Source organism: Lepidochelys olivacea (genome assembly GCF_965140295.1).
Source record: "Lepidochelys olivacea isolate rLepOli2 genome assembly, chromosome: 13".
Classification (NCBI taxonomy): Eukaryota; Metazoa; Chordata; order Testudines; family Cheloniidae; genus Lepidochelys; species Lepidochelys olivacea.
The window spans coordinates 10,382,926-10,402,214 of NC_140423.1; the positions used below are offsets into that span (position 1 = coordinate 10,382,926).

Below are 19,289 nucleotides of genomic sequence, written 5' to 3' on the forward strand. Positions count from 1 at the left end.
ACCCATGCTGTAGAGGAAAGCAAAAAAACCCAAACCCCACAGTCTCTGTCAATCTGACCTGGGGGGAAATTCCTTCCCAACCGTAAATAAGACAGTCAGTTAGACCCTGAGCATGTTGGCAAGACCACCAGCTGGACACCTGGGAAGGAATTCACTGTAGTAACTCAGAACCCTCCCCATCTAGTGTCCAATCTCCAGGTGTTGGGGATATTTGCTACTAGCAGTTGCAAAATGGCCATGTGACTTAAAAACTTATCAATCTAAGTTTCGAAACCACTTAGGTTTTTTGCCCTCACAGCCTTTGAAGGCTGTTCCACAACTTCACTCCTCTGACAGTTAGAAACCTTCATCTAATTTCAAGCCTAAACTTGTTGATGCCAGTTTATATTCATTTGTTCTCATGCCAACATGGGCACTTAACTTAATACTAATTATCACTAGGCTATATAACTGAAGGTTAACTATCTTTCTGAATTTTTAGCTTTTTGGTTTAAAAATTAATAAAATATAAAATGTTATTTTTAAATAGGCCCCCTGCAACTCTGAGAAGGATCTTTAGAATGCTTTCTTAATTTTTTTTATATATTTGGGTCTCCCGTGGTAGATGGAGGTCTAAGTATATTTTAACCCCTTGCTGGTCTGTTAAAAACCCTCAGTATTAACATTTCTCACTAGAGTCAGGTCTCTCTCTCTCACACACATACACTTGTGCACGCATACACCCACACACAGAATGCAGCTCTAGGTGAGGATGTGAGAAGTCTGTAAAGAGGCTCTGCATCCCTTGTGTACTCAGAGCACAACTCTGTGTGTATCTTCCTGTGCATAGGGGAAACTGTAAGCTAGGCCATGGGAGGAACAGAATCAGTGAATTTGTGAGTACATGGGTTCACTAGTCATTATTCCACACAGTGGTTCTGCAGCCTTAAAGTTACAAATATAGCAACTGAGTGGCTCTACTGCTGCATCACAGCCTACTTGATGGATTCTGACACCAGTGGAACTCCTTGTAGTCATCCAGTTACTTGTGGATGTGCTTGTGTTATGTATTGAGAAGAGGATTTGGCCCTTGCTGAATTACTTCAGAAAATCCCAACTGCTGTTCTCAGTTACAAATTACATGCTAATTAAAACTCATTATTTTATGTCACATTCTCTTAATATTTGAGAAGTAAAACTTTACACATTGCCATCAGCACAGGGTGCAAAAATTGAGTCACTGATAGTTAAAATATTGACTGACTTCAGAAATATAAAAAAAAACCCATGATGTCCTAAGCTGTGGTATTAAAATGTATTGTTTGCCTTTTTTTATGTATTTCAAGTTTACTACACCGATTAAAAGGAAAATGTCTGAAGCATCAGTGATTGTCCCAGGTACCGGTGGATTGCCTCTGAGGAGTCCATTGGTATTTGTCAATACGTGTAAGTTGATATTTATGTTTAATGTTAAAAATAAGTTTAAAATAGTTTTTGTACTTTACTTGTAATTTAAACTAATTTCTTTACCTGAGGCATTATGTACTGGTATTTAACACTTCCTATAGAAAAACTTGCATTATGTTACCACAATCAGGCATGAACTATGATATGTTTGTGGAGATGGAAACAAGGCTAAAATGTTATTCATGGGATCTCCCCAGCAAATGCATAGTCCTTAAATTTCTATGCCATACTACTCAAAGCCCTGAAGAGATTCTGAAGTGAAAATTGTAAGGAACTCTTCCACCTTCATTGGCATATTAAGTATCATTTTCAGGAAACTCAAATATAAATAAGTGGCATTTCATAAATAATATTGGGCAGCATTCTCAGGAATCACAGTGTTTACAATATCTACAGCAATCACAGTGAAACTTCTGTTCTTCCCCATTTGTACACCAATCAACCAAACTTTACTCTTGTCTTCTTGACAAGGCACATGACCAGCTTTGTGAGAGTCATTCAGTAGCACCTTTTCCCTCGCACTTTTTGTTTGTCTCTTCAAGAACAATCTGACTATCTTGCTGACTGAGGAGGTGCGGGAGAACTGCAGGTCTGGGCAGAGGAAACCAGGTCTAGAACTGCTTACATTCTCTTCAGAAGAGAATCGCTGATAGAGGAGGAAGTGCAGGAGAACCTTTCCCCAGTCACTCCTGGCTCACCACCATCATCTTCTCACTGGCAAACCCACTTTAGCAGGCTCCCATCACTTGCTCCTTTCCCTTTACACAGAAGCTGCTTAGGAGAAAGGCCAGTAAGAGCTCAAATGTGACAGGAGAGGGTGACAGGAGAAATGAGAGGAGAGGGTGATTGAGGAACGTTCATTGATGTAGCTTTCTCACAAAATCCCCTCAAATGCACAGTATCCTCATACTATGTATAACATACAAAGCTAAGTTAAAAGCATAATAAAGTTGCAAAGCCAAGCATTCCTAAAGTTAGGAAATGCCAGAATTAAGGTTGCCTATGCTACCTTTAGTTGACTTCTCTGTGCATATGCATTATGATAAAGACTTTAATTTCATGATCACATACTCTTTTTCACAGGACTCATGCCTCTTTCAGTACACAGAATCCCTATCTTCTTATCCAGTAGTGTAGCTTCTGTAATTTCACTGGCATAATTTTTGATTTTCACTTGTGTGATATCAGAATAAGTTAAAATTGTTTAAAACTTTATTAAATGAATGTAGTGATGAAAAACAGCCTTTAAATGTTGTGATGCCATTGGGAAAAAGTAAAGTTAAAAAGTCTTTGGTTTGTTTTCAGCAACTCCCCGCAAGGCCCGCTTTAAACTGCCTTTGCAAATGATGAGCTCTTCTGAAAAAAATAACATTAACAGAATAACTGAGAGTGGAACAAAGAATTTAGATCTAGAGCATACTGGACCACATATATCTTCTATAGCTGACTCTCTTAAAAGGCGTAATGTTGCTGCAGAAAAAGTAATTAACATATTTATACTATCTGTTCTTCCTAATTCATACTTTAGCAAGCTTGTGTTTGTGATCTCATTGTGTTTGTAATCAATACTTCACTTTTTAGAAAAGAATAATCCATTTTCATCTTTTATTTTCTTCATAATACTTACTGATCTCATCAGGTTTTGTGCTGATACAAAAGTGGTCTTACAGATCTCTATTTTTTTCCCCTCTAAATCCTTTTTTTTTCTAAATCCTGCCTTATTTCAGATTCAAGCTTTCAGCTGGATAAAACTGAACAGGACTCCTACTGGCAAACAAGGATACCTATAAAATTATATTTGCAATTATATCTGTATTGGTCCCTGGATATTAGAGAGACAAGATGCGTGAGGGAATACCTCACCCACTTTCCATCTGTAAAATTATTCTAAGATCTGCATTTTATCCCTCAAGGCTGACCATACCTACTCTCACCCTCTGGCAAACTTGCTTATTCCTTTCCCATCCTCATACACAATCTGTCAATTTTTTATCCATTGGAATCTCCAGTTCACTCAGCATAATAGTCCCTATATGCTATAGTGTTCAAGGGTTAATGAGCTTTTTTTGACTAATAGGATAGTTCTACGTTACTGACATTTAATACAGAAAACATTTACATGCATTAATTTTTAAATTGCAAAACAGACTTTTTTTGAAGTGATCACATTTTTACTGCAAAGTTTCAAGGACAATGCGAATCTAAAGAAATGGAGAAGATAAAGGTGTGGCCTATTTATAACCAGCCTCTACCTCTCCAGTGCTATCAAAACACAACAACCAAAGATTTTTAGTGCCAAATTTTTAGACAGTTTAATTGTTCGATTGTGTTTCTACTTTGTGAACACAATTACTACAGATGTTTGGGGAAATCAGATAGTTGCATGATCAAATGGATTAGGCTTGTTTCTATACACAATCCCTGAGTTTGAATGAGCATATTTTGTGCATGTAATTTAATTGTGCACCTAATTCTCTGGAAAACCATCTCTTGAACTGCTCAAATTTATTAAAATTCTATTGTCATTATGAAATATGTTAAGGAACAAACAATACCATCATCTACATCTGTGAAATGCCATTGTGTCCAAATTATGGTATTACTGACATTTCTGCAAACTGATGGCCTGACCCAAAGCCCGTTGAAGTCAATGGAAGTACTCCTGTTTACTTCATTGTGCTTCAGATCAGACCCTCAGACTAAAGGTTAATGGGGTTGCGCAGATGTCACTTGAGTATTTAACCTGAAGACACTGGTTTTGCACTGGTGTAGCTGAGGAAGAATCTCTCTTACTGGTGTGAGATGAAAAGATCTCAGTTTGACTGTCAGAACCATGTTGAGTTTGTAGGGTTTGGAGGTGGAAAAACATCTTTTTACTTCAATTTGAACAAATGTCATTAGAAATTACTGAGACACAATGAATATGTAAAAATGATATTTTGGGATTCCAAAACAATTTTTCAGGGTAGAACCACACTGTCTGAAAAACATTTTGTAAGAATCACAAAAATCGTTTTCCAAAATTTATTCTTTAATAGTAAAATTACTTCCTTACTTAACATTACTGACTTTTGCTTTTTAGGATAGAGATGGCTCTGTACTGGACAATGTATTTTGCGAGACTCAGCAGAATACCAGCAAAACAAGAATCAGAAATGAGGCAAAACTATCTGAAAAGGTTTTGGGAGCCATTATTTTCTAACATTAAAAAAAACTTCTATTCTAAATGTATTTTTGTATGTAACAATGTATATCTCCACTCCAATATATTTTTTGTAACTTTTCAGCAGCATATGTCAGCTGAAAAAGTTTTGGAAATGATACAAAATGAGGCAGACAGTGAGACCAGCCAAAAAGAAACACTACGTGAGCACTTTTGCAAATTTTGACAATACTCTTTTAAAATCATTCTGTTTTCATATTTTTACAAAAGAAACTGAGAAAATTTAATGTTTAATATCAAATTTAATATGTTTCATTTAGATGAACTATTAGATATTGTTCCTGATTCTCAGCCAGTAGGCAGAAATGACAAACCTTTGTAAGTATTAGAAAACCACCCTAAATAACTGTTTGTTTTATCTTAAAAAAAAAACCTTTTGAAAGCTATATGTGCAAGTATTGCCAAAGACAGTGCTTCTGAGATTTTGATAATGATCTCCAGAGATCTTTCAGCCCTGCATTTCCATGATATTAATTTTAATTAACCAGCAGTGTTTTTATTTGTAAACCTGTTACATTTAGCAATAATGACCAAATTTCTGCAATTTAGTGTAAATAAAATAGGATTATGTTTGCAGATTGCCTGGTCTTTTGGAAAGTTCTGCTGATAAAAATAAAATCTGGAAAAAACAGGCATGCTCTGTACCTGAGAAGCTTATAACGAAGTGTGACAAGCAGAAGAGAAGTACATCATCAGGACATACATTCCAAAAAGGTTAAGTTTATACCCTGTTACTAATAAGTATTTGTGAATGGCAAATTATATGTTTTATGTTCAAACTTTTTAATAAATTTTTATCTTAAAAAGATTTTATTTTCTTGTTTGCATTAGTTCCTGTTCTCAGTGAAAGAGCTGCCAAACAAAAAGCTTTCTATTCAATATTTGAAAGTACTTCTCCAAAACAACAAGCTCAGAGTAGAAAAATATCAAAGAAGCAACAAAAGGAAACCAAAAAACCAGAAGAAAACTGTGTAAGACACAGAGGACAAACGCTAAACAGTTCTAAGCATTTAGAACAGAAAATACTAAGTACAGAGGCAAAAGAAGTTCCCAGCACACCTGAAACATCTTTTAAATCAGTTTATCCAAGTAAAATGACTGAGAAATCTCTGGGATCTTCAACAAAATTAGTGTTGACCAGAAATTCTATGGAGGAAGTTGATGTTTCTTTTAGAAAAGGGACTACAAATCATAAAAAATCTGAGAAGGTGATAGATTTTCATCTTGGTTTCTCTGACTTAGCAATAAAGGGAATGGTGTAGTTTCAGTGTTCTTTCCACCATATTTTCAATATTTCAATATAGCCTCAATAGCATATTTTTAATTCTGCTTATTTCTAAATTTGTTCATCATTTAGTTTACACTAATGCAGAAGAATAAGGGGTCCACCATATTTTCAAATGTAACTCATTTTTATATATGTTTTTGTGCTGAAAATTTAAAATATTTATCTATTTTAATTTCAGGGGGTTCCTTTTGTTTAAAAATATGAACCAGTCCTTTGTTCTGGTGGCACTTGTGACTGTTACAATTTAAATCAAGATCCCTGATTAAATATCCCAATGCAAGCCCAACCGTATTTAAATATTGGGTCAGAGACAGGATTTTAAACTGTCCATTAAATGGAGCTGGTTTACTGATAAAAATGTCCAGATTGTTGCCACTTGCATCGAAAGCTGTGGTAATTTTGTGGGGAAATTTCTGTGAAGGCTTCCTTATGTTGTTCAAGTAGAGGGGTGTGATTTTCTTCCTGTGGAAAAGCTGCCCTCAAGCCTGGTGATCCTGAGGGATCCATGGGTGTCGAGTGCCAACTACATGGAGTCTTTGTACCCAAACTGCCGCTCTACCCTTTTATTGTACAAAGTTTACTGTCAGAGTTAACAGGTTATTTACAAAGTCTGTTGTTACAGAAAGCAAAATCTAAAGAAATGGCTGAAACAATAGAATCAATAATAAGTAAAATCAGTGACAGATATAAACAAAAGGATGATATCGAACATACAAGAAAAGCAGGAGAATTTTTAGCTAATAACAGGTATGGTATAAATTGTTTTCTTATAATAGTTTGAACAGCTTGATTGTGACTTACTTCCTTGTGCACTTGCAAAGAAGAAAGAGCACATAAAGCCCCTATGCAGCCTAGTTTGGTTTATCCAGATCATAAATCTGTGTGAGAAGGTGGAGGACAAGCTCAGCTAAGCCCAGTTTGTGAGTAAGGATTTTGAAGCAAGCCTCCCAGCCCAGGCTGATAGACTTGGGCTCGCTGTAGGGCTCTAAAAATAGCTGTATAGACAGAGCACGAGCTACAACTTTAAAGTGCTGCCTGTACTGCTATTTTTAGAGCACTAGCAGAGGAACTGTGATGCTCAAAGTTCCTTTAAAGGCTACAATAATTTGGTTGTATGTAAACTTAATCACATAAAGGTGTGATCTTTAGTGATGCTTAACACCTGCGTCTTTGATTGATTAGTGGGAGCAGTTGTTTCTCAGCACCTTTGAGAATCAGGTCATCAATCACAATTTAAATAATTTTTATATTTATCTAATTGTGAACAAATGCATCAATATATGTTGTAAAATTGGTTATGAAAATTATTTTGAAAAACGAAAACAGTAACACAAAATAACTTGAGTTTATGTTTGCAGCGTAACTCGTGATATTTGGCAGTTACGGGTTTGTAACTTAGTTCACTCTAACTACTATTTGTTTGCAGGCAGTTCCTGCCCAGCTCTCCCTGGAATTGGTTCTCTTCTGTTATGCAGAAATGGAGAATGCTAGGAGCTCCAACAATAGTGGAAGGAGTTTTGGGGGTTGGGATGTATAGTTATTGGTTCTGTGACGACACAGATTTTCAGTACTACCTATCCCACTATGTTAGGGGTGCAGATGTTGCTGCCTGGGGATGAAGGATTCTGAGACAGTTTTTTTGCCAGTTTAAATGGATGTAGCTCCCTGCTACTGTATCAGCTTACACTGGCAGAGAATTGGGCCCTTTGTTTCTAGTGCAGCAAACCTACACAAAGAACAGCGACTTAAGGTAAAAATTTTAAAAGAACCTAACACACTGAAATCAATGGGAGTCTGGCACCTAGCTGTGTCTGAAAATCCCTCTAGGCCCCTATGTATATCTAGGCACTTAAATACCTTTAAAAATCTGACACTTAAGCACCATGGAAATTTTACTTTTAGGCTCCTAAATCACTTAGTTTAAAAATTTTTTCCAAAGTATTGAGAGTCAATGGGACTATGACCCTTATGGTCTAATTCACTTTTGAAAATGAGACTGAGGCTTAAGTCGCTTAGGCTCTTTTTATAATTTTACCTTTTGAGCTTTGTGCAGTAATGAGAATTTGGGCCTATTGGGAAAAAAAATGAAGTTGTCTGGATTTGGCTTATAATTGTGCAGTTTTTTTGTAGACTAAGTTCTAAGTTACTAGAATTTTAAGACCTATTTTTACTATATAAAGTCATATGTTATCTTAGAATCTGTTATTGAAGAACTCTGTGATACATTATACAAGCAAATATTTTCTTATCTTGTTAAGGTTTTCATTTATATTAGTAATATATTGAACACATTTTTGGTATGCATTTGATGGTGTTTGATAAAAAATTTTTAGGTCACGTTTAAATAAGTCTGGTTTCAAAGTCAATAAGGTACGTTTACTGTTTTTTGGTTTTTTTAACATAGAAAATTGATATGATCAAATTACTGGTTGTAATTTTTTCCTTAGTGTGCTTTGATCTACCTTGTTTTGAAAAGGGGGTGATCAAAGCTCACTAAGGAATGATTAGTGTGACTAGTAGGGTCTTCATGGACAGTTAGTATGCAGCAGGCTTGTGCGGGGTAGATTCATACCCTTCTCGACATGAACTAAATGTTCATGTAGACAAGCCCTTACCATATAGCATATAACGGGATCATTTAATTTATGAGTGAAGTTCATTGTTCCATGATATGCATAGCAACATTATATAGCAGTTTAAAAGATACAGTTAAGAATACTTCATCCAGATCTAAATATATGAGAATAGGTAGGAACAAACATTGCTCAAATGGAATTTGAGCATGGTACAGAAACCAACACTGTTATTTTTGGAATAAGTACCATGAGATTTTTAAGGGCCACAGATGATGAGGACTTGTATTTTACATCTCAAAATATTTCTCTTCCAGCAGCCCCTGACCCCTAATACCATATTTGAATATTGTAAGTTAAGTGAGGTTTAGATTCAAAAGCAACTAATTTATCACCCATGCTTCTGTTAAAGAACTTGCTGATGTATTGATGACTATAGATGACCATGTTTTGAATATTAGACCTGTGTAACTCTTCTTGTGAATATGTAGGGAAAAGTTCAGAATAGAAGCTGTAGAAACGTAAAAACTACAGCTGTGCTTAATATGACTACAGGACATATTGTGTAAGTATCTAGTAATTTTGTTTTAAAATGTTTTAATTATCCAATTATGTTAAGAATATTCCTTGATTCAAGAACTAAAACTTTATTTGTATCTGTTTTGACAGGGATGATGTCTACAATTTTAACTTAAGTGGATTTGATGAACCTACGATAAAGCTTGGAGTAAGATTCCAGTAGTCTACATTAATGTAAACTGGGAACCTTTTAGTTCGTGCCCACAGCATCCACATACAGGAGTTACGCATAGCACAGTGGTGTGCACTGCTGTTCACATCCTTGAAGTCCGAATTGTAGGGCAATATAGACAAGTCCTGAGAAAGACTCAACCCAAAATACCTAACAGCACAGTGGTTAGGGCACTCACATAGAAGGTGGAAGATATGGGTTCACGCCTTTGCTGCACATTAGGCAAATGTAGGAAATTGAATCTAGGTCTTCCACATCCCGGGTGAATGCTTTTTAAACAATGGGCTGAAAGTTATAAGGGGGAGCACCACCTCCTCCTCTCTATATATTTTATGGGTTTAGACATGCTCTAAGCCTTTTGAAAGGGAGAAGAGTGGAAATTCATGGAAACTAGTTCTCAGTTCCATGAAATCTGGCAGATCCATCCTCTAGCTTTTCCACTCTGCTACCAGCTCTGTCTTTAGCATAAACTATGATGTAGTAGCATACAAGCCACACATCTGAAACTTTTCTAAGTACAAATTGGAGAATATGGGCCAATTTATAACTCTTAAGAAAAAGCTTAAAATATGCATCTAAAAAGAGTAACATTATTTATGTGAAATCTGGGAAGTTTGTACTAAAATATTCAAAGAGAAGATGTGAAATATTCTCTAATGTGTAAAGTGATCATTGTAAATTATTGCAAACAAGAAATTTTGGCGTAAAAAAGGCTTAGTGTTACTCTTTGCATGAATAACTAATATATTTTATATATATCATGAAGATACATTTGCAATTATTTTTAATTTATTTGTACTTACATTTTAGGTCCAAGAATTACATGTTACCAACCTGAAAGCTACTACAAATCTCACAGAAAAAATGTAAGAATGTTACATTGTATTATACTAATGTAAAAAAAAACATTTTTTTCTTAAGGATGGTAATAATGAATAGTTTTGTTTGCATTCTCCAACATCCCCCTATGCCAATCAAGATAGCAGGTGCAAGTCCTTCTAAAGATATAAACAGGAAGAAAACACTCTTGTTGTCTCACTTTCCCTGTAAAGTGGGCTGGCGTAACTTCATCATTTATTTTCCTTTCTTCAGCAGGTAAAGGCAGCTCCAATGGCTTCCTCAGCTGCATTTCGTTGTTGTTTTTTGTTTTGTTTTACTGTTTTCCTTTTGGCAAATTTCTTCCTAATCCTTTCATTTTCATCAGATTACTAGTTTAGTGTTTGAAAGTGAACTGTGGTTTCCAAACTTGCCAAAAAGAGATCAAGTGCATGTGCCTCATAATTCCCCTCCCACACACTCACATACATACCAATAGCCGAAAGATGACAATAACCCCAGCAGATGTCTTCCGCTTTGGATGTATTTATTAATGTAAATATCTCTTTGTTTAAGGAATCCTGATGAAAGCAAAAGTATCCTCCAGAAAAAAGTAGATAATAAAGTAAGTTTCTTAAATTCAGGGAAACTGATATGAAAAAGACCAAAATTTCAATATGGAAAATAACCATTTTTTCCCCTTAAAATGATGCAAAGAATTATAAAAAACTCTAAGCCATCTTTCCACTCACATGGTCGTTTATTTGAATGGAGGTGGAACTGCCCCTTGACGTAACTTAAAGCAGCCTGAAGTTACTGAATTTAATACTGTGAAAACTTTTGTAAGGATAGGCCTTTAGACTTGGGTTTTGTAGCTCAAATGCTTCTTATCTCTAGAAATCCCACATACTTTCAGGTAAAAACTGTATTATAAATCGAAACAAAAATAAATGACCTGTAAGCATTTTTGTTTGTTTGTTTTGTAGAATAAAACTAATAAAAACATGAAGCATCTCTTTAGTGACACTGACACAGAATGCAGAGGTGATGACAGCAAGACAGATATCAGTTGGCTACGAGAGTCTAACAGAAAACCTAAACCCCAACTAGTAGACTACAGCAGAACTAAAAATCTGAAGAAATCTAAAAGTATAGAAGCAAGTAAGAAACTAATTGTTGAACATTTAGGGACTGTGTTTCACTTGCCTGTAAATAGTTTTTAAATTATTTAATTATATTTGCCATGCATAACGTATGTTGTGTGCAGTGTGTCACAGTTAATGGTAACTGTCCCTTGAGGGCAACCACTCTAGGCTCCCAGCTCCTCAGCCGCCGCCTCTCCTCGGCAGAGACCAACAGTTTCTCCTTCCTGACCAAGGAATCTTTAAAGACTGCACATTCCCTGCCTTCGCTATGATATTACCAGCAGTCCAGACTGCCTAAAAGACCACCGTCTGCACTATGCTTTCTCTTCACAGTCTCTGCCCAGTGTATTGCCCATAGTTATAAGTTACCACACAGCTCTTTATAAGCAAGCACATTCGTTCATCAGGTGAAAGCATTACAGAAAAAACATACTAAAAACAATAAAAGAAATATACACATGCTCAAAAGTTTACTAGAGGTTACCCAACTCCAACATGGGGTTCTGGTAGGTGCCAGTCCTTAAAATCCACAACTGGGTTTTCCTGAGGTTACAAATACATAATTTGTCTCAGATTCAGAACCAGAACAATCATGAATAGTTCAGTCATTCCTTTGTACAGCTTGGGCTTTTGATGTTGGCCTTATGTAAAGGGATCAGCAGACAATGGCTCTCTCCTCAGGGTGTAGCTTCTAAAGGCTGTGTTTTTGCATAACTGGAAGTGGATAATTTGCATTCACCTCCCCTTAGATATCCTCCAAGAAAACCACTTAATATTTTTTGTTCAAGAAGTCCATTCTTGTAGGGTACCTTGTTTCAAATAATCCTTTGAACCCACAGGTCTCACATAGAATAGAATCATAGAATATCAGGGTTGGAAGGGACCTCAGGAGGTCATCTAGTCCAACCCCCTGCTCAAAGCAGGACCAACCCCCAACTAAATTATCCCAGCCAGGGCTTTGTCAAGCCTGACCTTAAAAACTTCTAAGGAAGGAGATTCCACCACCTCCCTAGGTAACCCATTCCAGTGTTTCACCACCCTCCTACTGAAAAAGTTTTTCCTAATATCCAACCTAAACCTCCCCCACTGCAACTTGAGACCATTACTCCTTGTTCTGTCATCCGCTACCACTGAGAACAGTCTAGATCCATCCTCTTTGGAACCCCCTTTCAGGCAGTTGAAAGCAGCTATCAAATCCCCCCTCATTCTTCTCTTCCGCAGACTAAACAATCCCAGTTCCCTCAGCCTTTCCTCATAAGTCATGTGTTCCAGTCCCCTAATCATTTTTGTTGCCCTCTGCTGGACGTTTTCCAATTTTTCCACATCCTTCTTGTAGTGTGGGGCCCAAAACTGGACACAGTACTCCAGATGAGGCCTCACTAATGTTGAATAGAGGGGATCGATCACGTCCCTCCATCTGCTGGCAATGCCCCTACTTATACATCCCAAAATGCTATTGGCCTTCTTGGCAACAAGGGCACAATGTTGACTCATATCCAGCTTCTCATCCACTATAACCCCTAGGTCCTTTTCTGCAGAACTGCTGCCTAGCCTTTCAGTCCCTAGTCTGTGGCGGTGCATGGGATTCTTCCATCCTAAATGCAGGACTCTGCACTTGTCCTTGTTGAACCTCATCCGATTTCTTTTGCCCAATCCTCTAATTTGTCTAGGGCCCTCTGTATCCTATCCCTACCCTCCAGCGTATCTACCTCTCCTCCCAGTTTAGTGTCATCTGCAAACTTGCTGAGGGTGCAATCCACACCATCCTCCAGATCATTAATGAAGATATTGAACAAAACCGGCCCGAGGACCGACCCTTGGGGCACTCCAATTGATACCAGCTGCCAACTAGACATGGAGCCATTGATCATTACCCGTTGAGCCTGACAATCTAGCCAGCTTTCTATCCATCTTGTCCATTCATCCAGCCCATACTTCTTTAACTTGCTGGCAAGAATACTGTGGGAGACCGTGTCAAAAGCTTTGCTAAAGTCCAGGAACAACATGTCCACTACTTTCCCCTCATCCACAGAGCTAGTTATCTTGTCATACAAGGCAATTAGATTAGTCAGGCATGACTTGCCCTTGATGAATCCATGCTACCTGTTCTTGATCACTTTCCTCTCCTCTAAGTGCTTCAGAATTGATTCCTTGAGGACCTGCTCCATGATTTTTCCAGGGACTGAGGTGAGGCTGACTGGCCTGTAGTTCCCAGGATCCTCCTCCTTTCTTTTTTTAAAGATGGGCACTACGTTAGCCTTTTTCCAGTCGTCCGGGACCTCCCCCAATCGCCATGAGTTTTCAAAGATAATGGCCCATGGCTCTGCAATCACATCTGCCAACTCCTTTAGCACTCTCGGATGCAGCGCATCCGGCCCCATGGACTTGTACTCGTCCAGCTTTTCTAAATAGTCCCAAACCACTTCTTTCTTCAGAGAGGGCTAGTCACCTCCTCCGCATACTGTGCAGCCCAGTGCAGCAGTCTGAGAGCTGACCTTGTTCGTGAAGACAGATGTAAAAAAAGCATTGAGTACATTAGCTTTTTCCACATCCTCTGTCACTAGGTTGCCTCCCTCGTTCAGTAATGGGCCCACACTTCCCTTGACTTTCTTCTTGTTGCTAATATACCTGAAGAAACCCTTCTTGTTACTCTTAACATCTCTTGCTAGCTGCACCTCCAGGTGTGATTTGGCCTTCCTGATTTCACTTCTGCATGCCTGAGCAATATTTTTATATTCTTCCCTGGTCCAATCTTTCACTTCTTGTAAGCTTCTTTTTTGTGTTTAAGATCAGCAAGGATTTCACTGTTAAGCCAAGCTGGTCACCTGCCATATTTACTATTCTTTCTAGACGTCAGGATGGTTTGTCCCTGTAACCTCATCAGGGATTCTTTAAAATACAGCCAGCTCTCCTGGACTCCTTTCCCCCTCATGTTATTCTCCCTGCCCATCAGTTCCCTGAGGTTGTCAAAGTCTGCTTTTCTGAAGTCCAGGGTCCGTATTCTGCTGCTCTCCTTTCTTCCCTGTGTCAGGATCCTGAACTCGACCATCTCATGGTCACTGCCTCCCAGGTTCCCATCCACTTTTGCTTCCCCTACTAATTCTTCCTGGTTTGTGAGCAGCAGGTCAAGAAGAGCTCTGCCCCTAATTGGTTCCTCCAGCACTTGCACCAGGAAATTGTCCCCTACATTTTCCAAAAACTTCCTGGATTATCTGTGCACCGCTGTATTGCTCTCCCAGCAGATATCAGAGTGATTGAAGTCTCCCATGAGAACCAGGGCCTGCGATCTAGTAACTTCCGTTAGTTGCCGGAATAAAGCCTCGTCCACCTCATCCCCCTGATCTGGTGGTCTATAGCAGACTCCCACCACGACATCACCCTTGTTGCTCACACTTCTAAACTTAATCCAGAGACACTCAGGTTTTTCTGCAGTTTCATACCGGAGCTCTGAGCAGTCATACCGCTCTCTTACAGACAATGCAACTCCCCCACCTTTTCTGCCCTGCCTGTCCTTCCTGAACAGTTTATATACATCCATGACGGTACTCCAGTCATGTGAGTTATCCCACCAAATCTCTGTTATTCCAATCACATCCTAATTCCTTGACTGTGCCAGGACTTCCAGTTCTCCCTGCTTGTTTCCCAGGCTTTTTGCATTTGTGTATAGATACTTGAGATAACTCGCTGTTTGTCCTGCTTTCTTAGTATGAGGCAGGAGCCCTCCCCTTTTGCGTTCTCCTGCTCGTGCTTCCTCCCAGTATCCCACGTCCCCACTTACCTCAGGGCTTTGGTCTCCTTCCCCTGATAAACCTAGTTTAAAGCCCTCCTCACTAGGTTAGCCAGCCTACTTCCGAAGATGCTCTTCCCTCTCTTCATTAGGTGGAGCCCGTCTCTGCCTAGCATTCCTCCTTCTTGGAACACCATCCCATGATTAAAGAATCCAAAGCCTTCTCTCGAACACCACCTGCGTAGCCATTCGTTGACTTCCACGATTCGACAGTCTCTACCCAGGCCTTTTCCTTCTACGGGGAGGATGGACGAAAACACCACTTGCGCCTCAAACTCCTTTATCCTTTTTTCCCAGAGCCACGTAGTCCGCAGTGATCCACTCAGGGTCATTTTTGGCAGTATCATTGGTGCGCACGTGGAGAAGCAGGAAGGGGTAGCAATCCGAGGGCTTGATGAGTCTTGGCAGTCTCTCCGTCTCATCATGAATCCTAGCTCCTGGCAAGCAGCAGAATTCTCGGTTTTCCCGGTCAGGGCGGCAGATAGATGACTCAGTCCCCCTGAGGAAAGAGTCCCCGACCACCACCACCTGCTGCCTCCTCTTTGGAGCGGTGGTCATGGAACCCCCATCCCTATGACAGTGCATCTCATGCCTTCCAATCAGCAGAGTCTCCTTCTGTTCCCTTCCCTCAGATGTATCATCTAGTCCACTCTCCACATTAGTACCTGTGGAGAGAACATGAAAATGGTTGCTTACCTGTATCTGCGCTGCTGGTACATGGACTCTCCCCTTTCTTCTTCTGGAGGTCACATGCTGCCAAATTTCTTCACCGTCCTCCTGTCCCCACTGCGCGGCCTGCTCTTAATCTTCAGAACATTGTGCCCGTAGAAGCATATCCTGACATCTGTCCAGGAAATCTTCACATCTGTCCTCTCTCCCCACTTGAGAGGTTACATATAGTCCTAGCCCACAATTATACATGAAATACAATAGACTTCAAAGGTATTTAAATTTAATTAAATACGATCTCCTGAAGATATGGCAGGAAATTACCATATCTGTCACACAATGTACAGTATGTTTTTGTTCTGCTACCTTCCATAACCTATGGACTTTGAAATGTGCTTATCCTCAGTATTTGTGAAGGTGAATTTTGTAAAAAAGTGTTTATTTAGGACAAAAAGAATTCTTTTTAACAAAACTACTACTGTCCAAATAGTAATCTGAAGGCAGTTTAATGCATTGATAAAGATCTGAAAAAGCTGAAGTCCAGGAACAACAAGTCCACTGCTTTCCCCTCCATTGCTTTTCCCACAGAGCTAGTTATCTTGTCATACCTTGTACTGACAATTAAAATTGTAGATGGTCAACGTTTTTTGGATATTAAGCTAGTTTTCTAAATGTTATTGATTTTAACAGCAGATACTTTCCCTGACCCTGCATGTCTGATGGATATATCTGAAGGGAAAAAAACAAAAAATAAAAAGGTAAAGTAAAATTGCAACTTAATTTTAATCGCCATTTTTAATCTATTTTAACTGACCATAGGATTTTTTTTAAATATTTGTATTAATGCACTGTTAACTTTCAACAGAATCCTTTCAAATTCACAGCCACTAAAAATGATTCTGACTGCTCTAATAATACAACAGAGCCAGTTACAATTCCTATTCCCTAATAATACTAGCTGAGAGTTGGAATGATTATGGCATTTTGATGTTTGCGTTTTGTTTTCTAAGATGATGTATAATTTTTTTCGCAATAACTAGTTACTGGTTAATGGCAAGACAAACCATTGTATTCAAATTATTCACTTTTTCAGTGATTGGTTTAGTTAAGATAGCTTTTTGCCTCTGAATTATTTACTGCATTATTTATAATACCTCTGAATTGTTTGTAAGATTATTTAGAAAAATGATAAACCTAACTAAGTATAAAAGCTATAAACTGGAAAAGTCACACTTGAAGTTACATTTATAAAGAGTTTATAATCATTAATAAATTATTACAAGATGTTATAAATATGTTAGACATGAGTATAGATGGTTATAACCATATTAGTGGACAACATATAGATGTTTATAAGCCATGGTTCAAAGCAATCTATTGACCTGCTAGACTTTATAACAATTGATTAAACTGGTTATTAAAACCTCTATTAATTATTAAGCCTTCATAAACTATTTATAAGCATACACTGAATATAAAGTGTGACAAATAAAAATAATGTGATAGCTCTGTGTGTGCATTTAATAATACAAAATTAAATGGAGGGTTTGTATTTTTATGGCTATTTTATGTCAGTCATAAGCTTCAGTCCTTTTGATATAGATCAGGACAGGAGTATCAGGCCTATAGAAACTATATCCCATATCATAACTAAGGAGGAGGATGGAGGAAACATTCACTCTACCCCCATCCTGTAGTCTTCTCTTGCTTTTCTAGGCTCTTCTTTTTACTCATGACACCTAGCAGAAGATCATTAACCTTCAGTTATCACAACTTACATTTTCCTCTGTTCCATTTACAAGTCCATGGAACTTCTAGGTTGTCCAGTTCAATAAGTATATTTTGATCCTTTTCTACCCCGGAGAATGGGGAAGAGGAAACCTTTTCAATGAGTAATTATCCTTTAGCTTGTCAACCTTTCAGGTTTTGTCTTGGCCAGTGCTAAACTACCATTAAAGATTACTTGCTAAATTCATCTCTAATATGAGTCTACTGAAGTCATTGGAGCTACATCAGCAGTATTATTGGCTCTATGTTCTATAGAATAAACATGTAAAATTCTAAGGCTAATATGTGCTTCCTTTTTCCAAAGTACTGTAGCTAGTTCCTGGTACATACACCATGGTGCAGTGCAATTTGTTCTTTTACATAGTTCTTGTCATTAGAATCTTCAACTTACATCAACATTATTTCTTCCAAAGCTACCTGTTAGTAAAAAACAAAATGCAAAGGCTGATGAAAGAATAAAACAGACAACCAGACCAAAATGGCCTCGAAGAGCAGCATTAGCAAAAAAAAGTTATAAGGATTACTCAAATTCAGAGTCTGAGAGTGAACAGGAATCGTCACAGTGCTTATGTAAGAAAGAAAAATTAAGAGTACAGGTAAACTGTATTATTGATCTTCTGCAGCATCTTTATGAAACTAGGGCCCTAATTTTCAAAAGTGGCCACTGATTTTAGGTGCCTCAAATTTTGATTGCCCAAGTTGGAGAACCTGGGCGGCGGGTGTAATAGGCACTTCTGCTGACCCGCTGCCGGACACCTGGGCCATGGTGAACCTGGCCCTTCCATGAGACCTCCAACTGCCTCCTCCACTCCACCCACTTCCCAGGTCCTCACTGCTTGCCGCATTCCTCCTCCTCTGGAGAGGGGAGGGAGGAGGGATGTGGAGAGCCGGCAGACTAAAGAGGCTGGGACTGGCAGCGTGGCAGGGGGTGGGGCCTTCAGGGGCCCAAGGAGCTGGCACTAGGGTGATGGCAGTTCGGCCTGGCCCGACTCTGGTTGGGAGGACGGCGGCACGGCAGGCACTTGGAGGCCAGGGAGACGGCGACTCGACCTGGTGCTCTGGGAGGCCAGTGGGTCTACCTAGTGCTGGGGGAAGCCGGCTGCTCAGCCCAGTGTTGGGGCCAGCCTGACTCTGGCGGGTGGGGAGGTGTCAGCAGCTGGGGGGAGGGGCAGCGGCTCAACGTGGCACTTGGGCGGGGTAGGGGGGCCATGGCTGCAGCTCAGCCCGAGGTGGGTGGGCCAGGGTTCCCCCAGTCGCAGAGGTTCCTCAGAGTCAGAGCTTCTCCTTTTATGGCGTGGGAGGGGGGTTTCAGGGCTCTGGCATGCAGGGAGCGGGGCCTTGGGTACAAGGGGTGAGGCCAGCGAGCTAGCTTCCCGAAAGCAGGGGTTCACCCGCCGCCCATGCTTGAGCTTGATTTTCTGAAGCACCTGTACTTTCCATTGACTTCAACTGGAATTGTGTGTGCTCAGACCCTCTGGAAATTATTCCCTATTTCTTTTTTTCCTACTCTAAAGTAGTACATAGATTTATATAAAGAGAACCTTCTATACTCCAAAAACATGTTTTAGTGTTTTTTTTCTTTTAAAAGCACCTAAGCTTTAAAAGCACCTAAGTCCCTGAGTAGGCTCTTTTAAATGACTTAGACACTTTTGAAATTTTAACATTAGTCTCTTTAAAACAGAAAATATGTTGACCTCATAAAAGAGGTAGGGCTGTCGATTAATCACAGTTAACTCATGCGATTAACTTAAAAAAAAATTCACGATTAATCGCAGTTTTAATTGCCCTGTTAAACAATAGAAT

General features: G+C 39.0%; 1 protein-coding gene across 1 annotated transcript in view; it reads left to right on the forward strand.

Annotated features, from left to right (window-relative positions):
* Positions 1 to 19,289, forward strand: part of SYCP2 (synaptonemal complex protein 2) — a 60,371-nt gene that overhangs the window by 24,436 nt on the left and 16,646 nt on the right. Inside the window, exons 18-31 of the mRNA XM_084645208.1 lie at positions 1,326 to 1,425; positions 2,752 to 2,927; positions 4,529 to 4,624; positions 4,734 to 4,812; positions 4,930 to 4,987; positions 5,247 to 5,383; positions 5,501 to 5,877; positions 6,580 to 6,704; positions 9,200 to 9,257; positions 10,092 to 10,147; positions 10,674 to 10,722; positions 11,084 to 11,258; positions 16,389 to 16,456; positions 17,900 to 18,082. Of these exons, the coding sequence (XP_084501334.1) occupies positions 1,326 to 1,425; positions 2,752 to 2,927; positions 4,529 to 4,624; positions 4,734 to 4,812; positions 4,930 to 4,987; positions 5,247 to 5,383; positions 5,501 to 5,877; positions 6,580 to 6,704; positions 9,200 to 9,257; positions 10,092 to 10,147; positions 10,674 to 10,722; positions 11,084 to 11,258; positions 16,389 to 16,456; positions 17,900 to 18,082 (1,737 nt within the window). The remainder of the gene's footprint in view (positions 1 to 1,325; positions 1,426 to 2,751; positions 2,928 to 4,528; positions 4,625 to 4,733; positions 4,813 to 4,929; positions 4,988 to 5,246; positions 5,384 to 5,500; positions 5,878 to 6,579; positions 6,705 to 9,199; positions 9,258 to 10,091; positions 10,148 to 10,673; positions 10,723 to 11,083; positions 11,259 to 16,388; positions 16,457 to 17,899; positions 18,083 to 19,289) is intronic.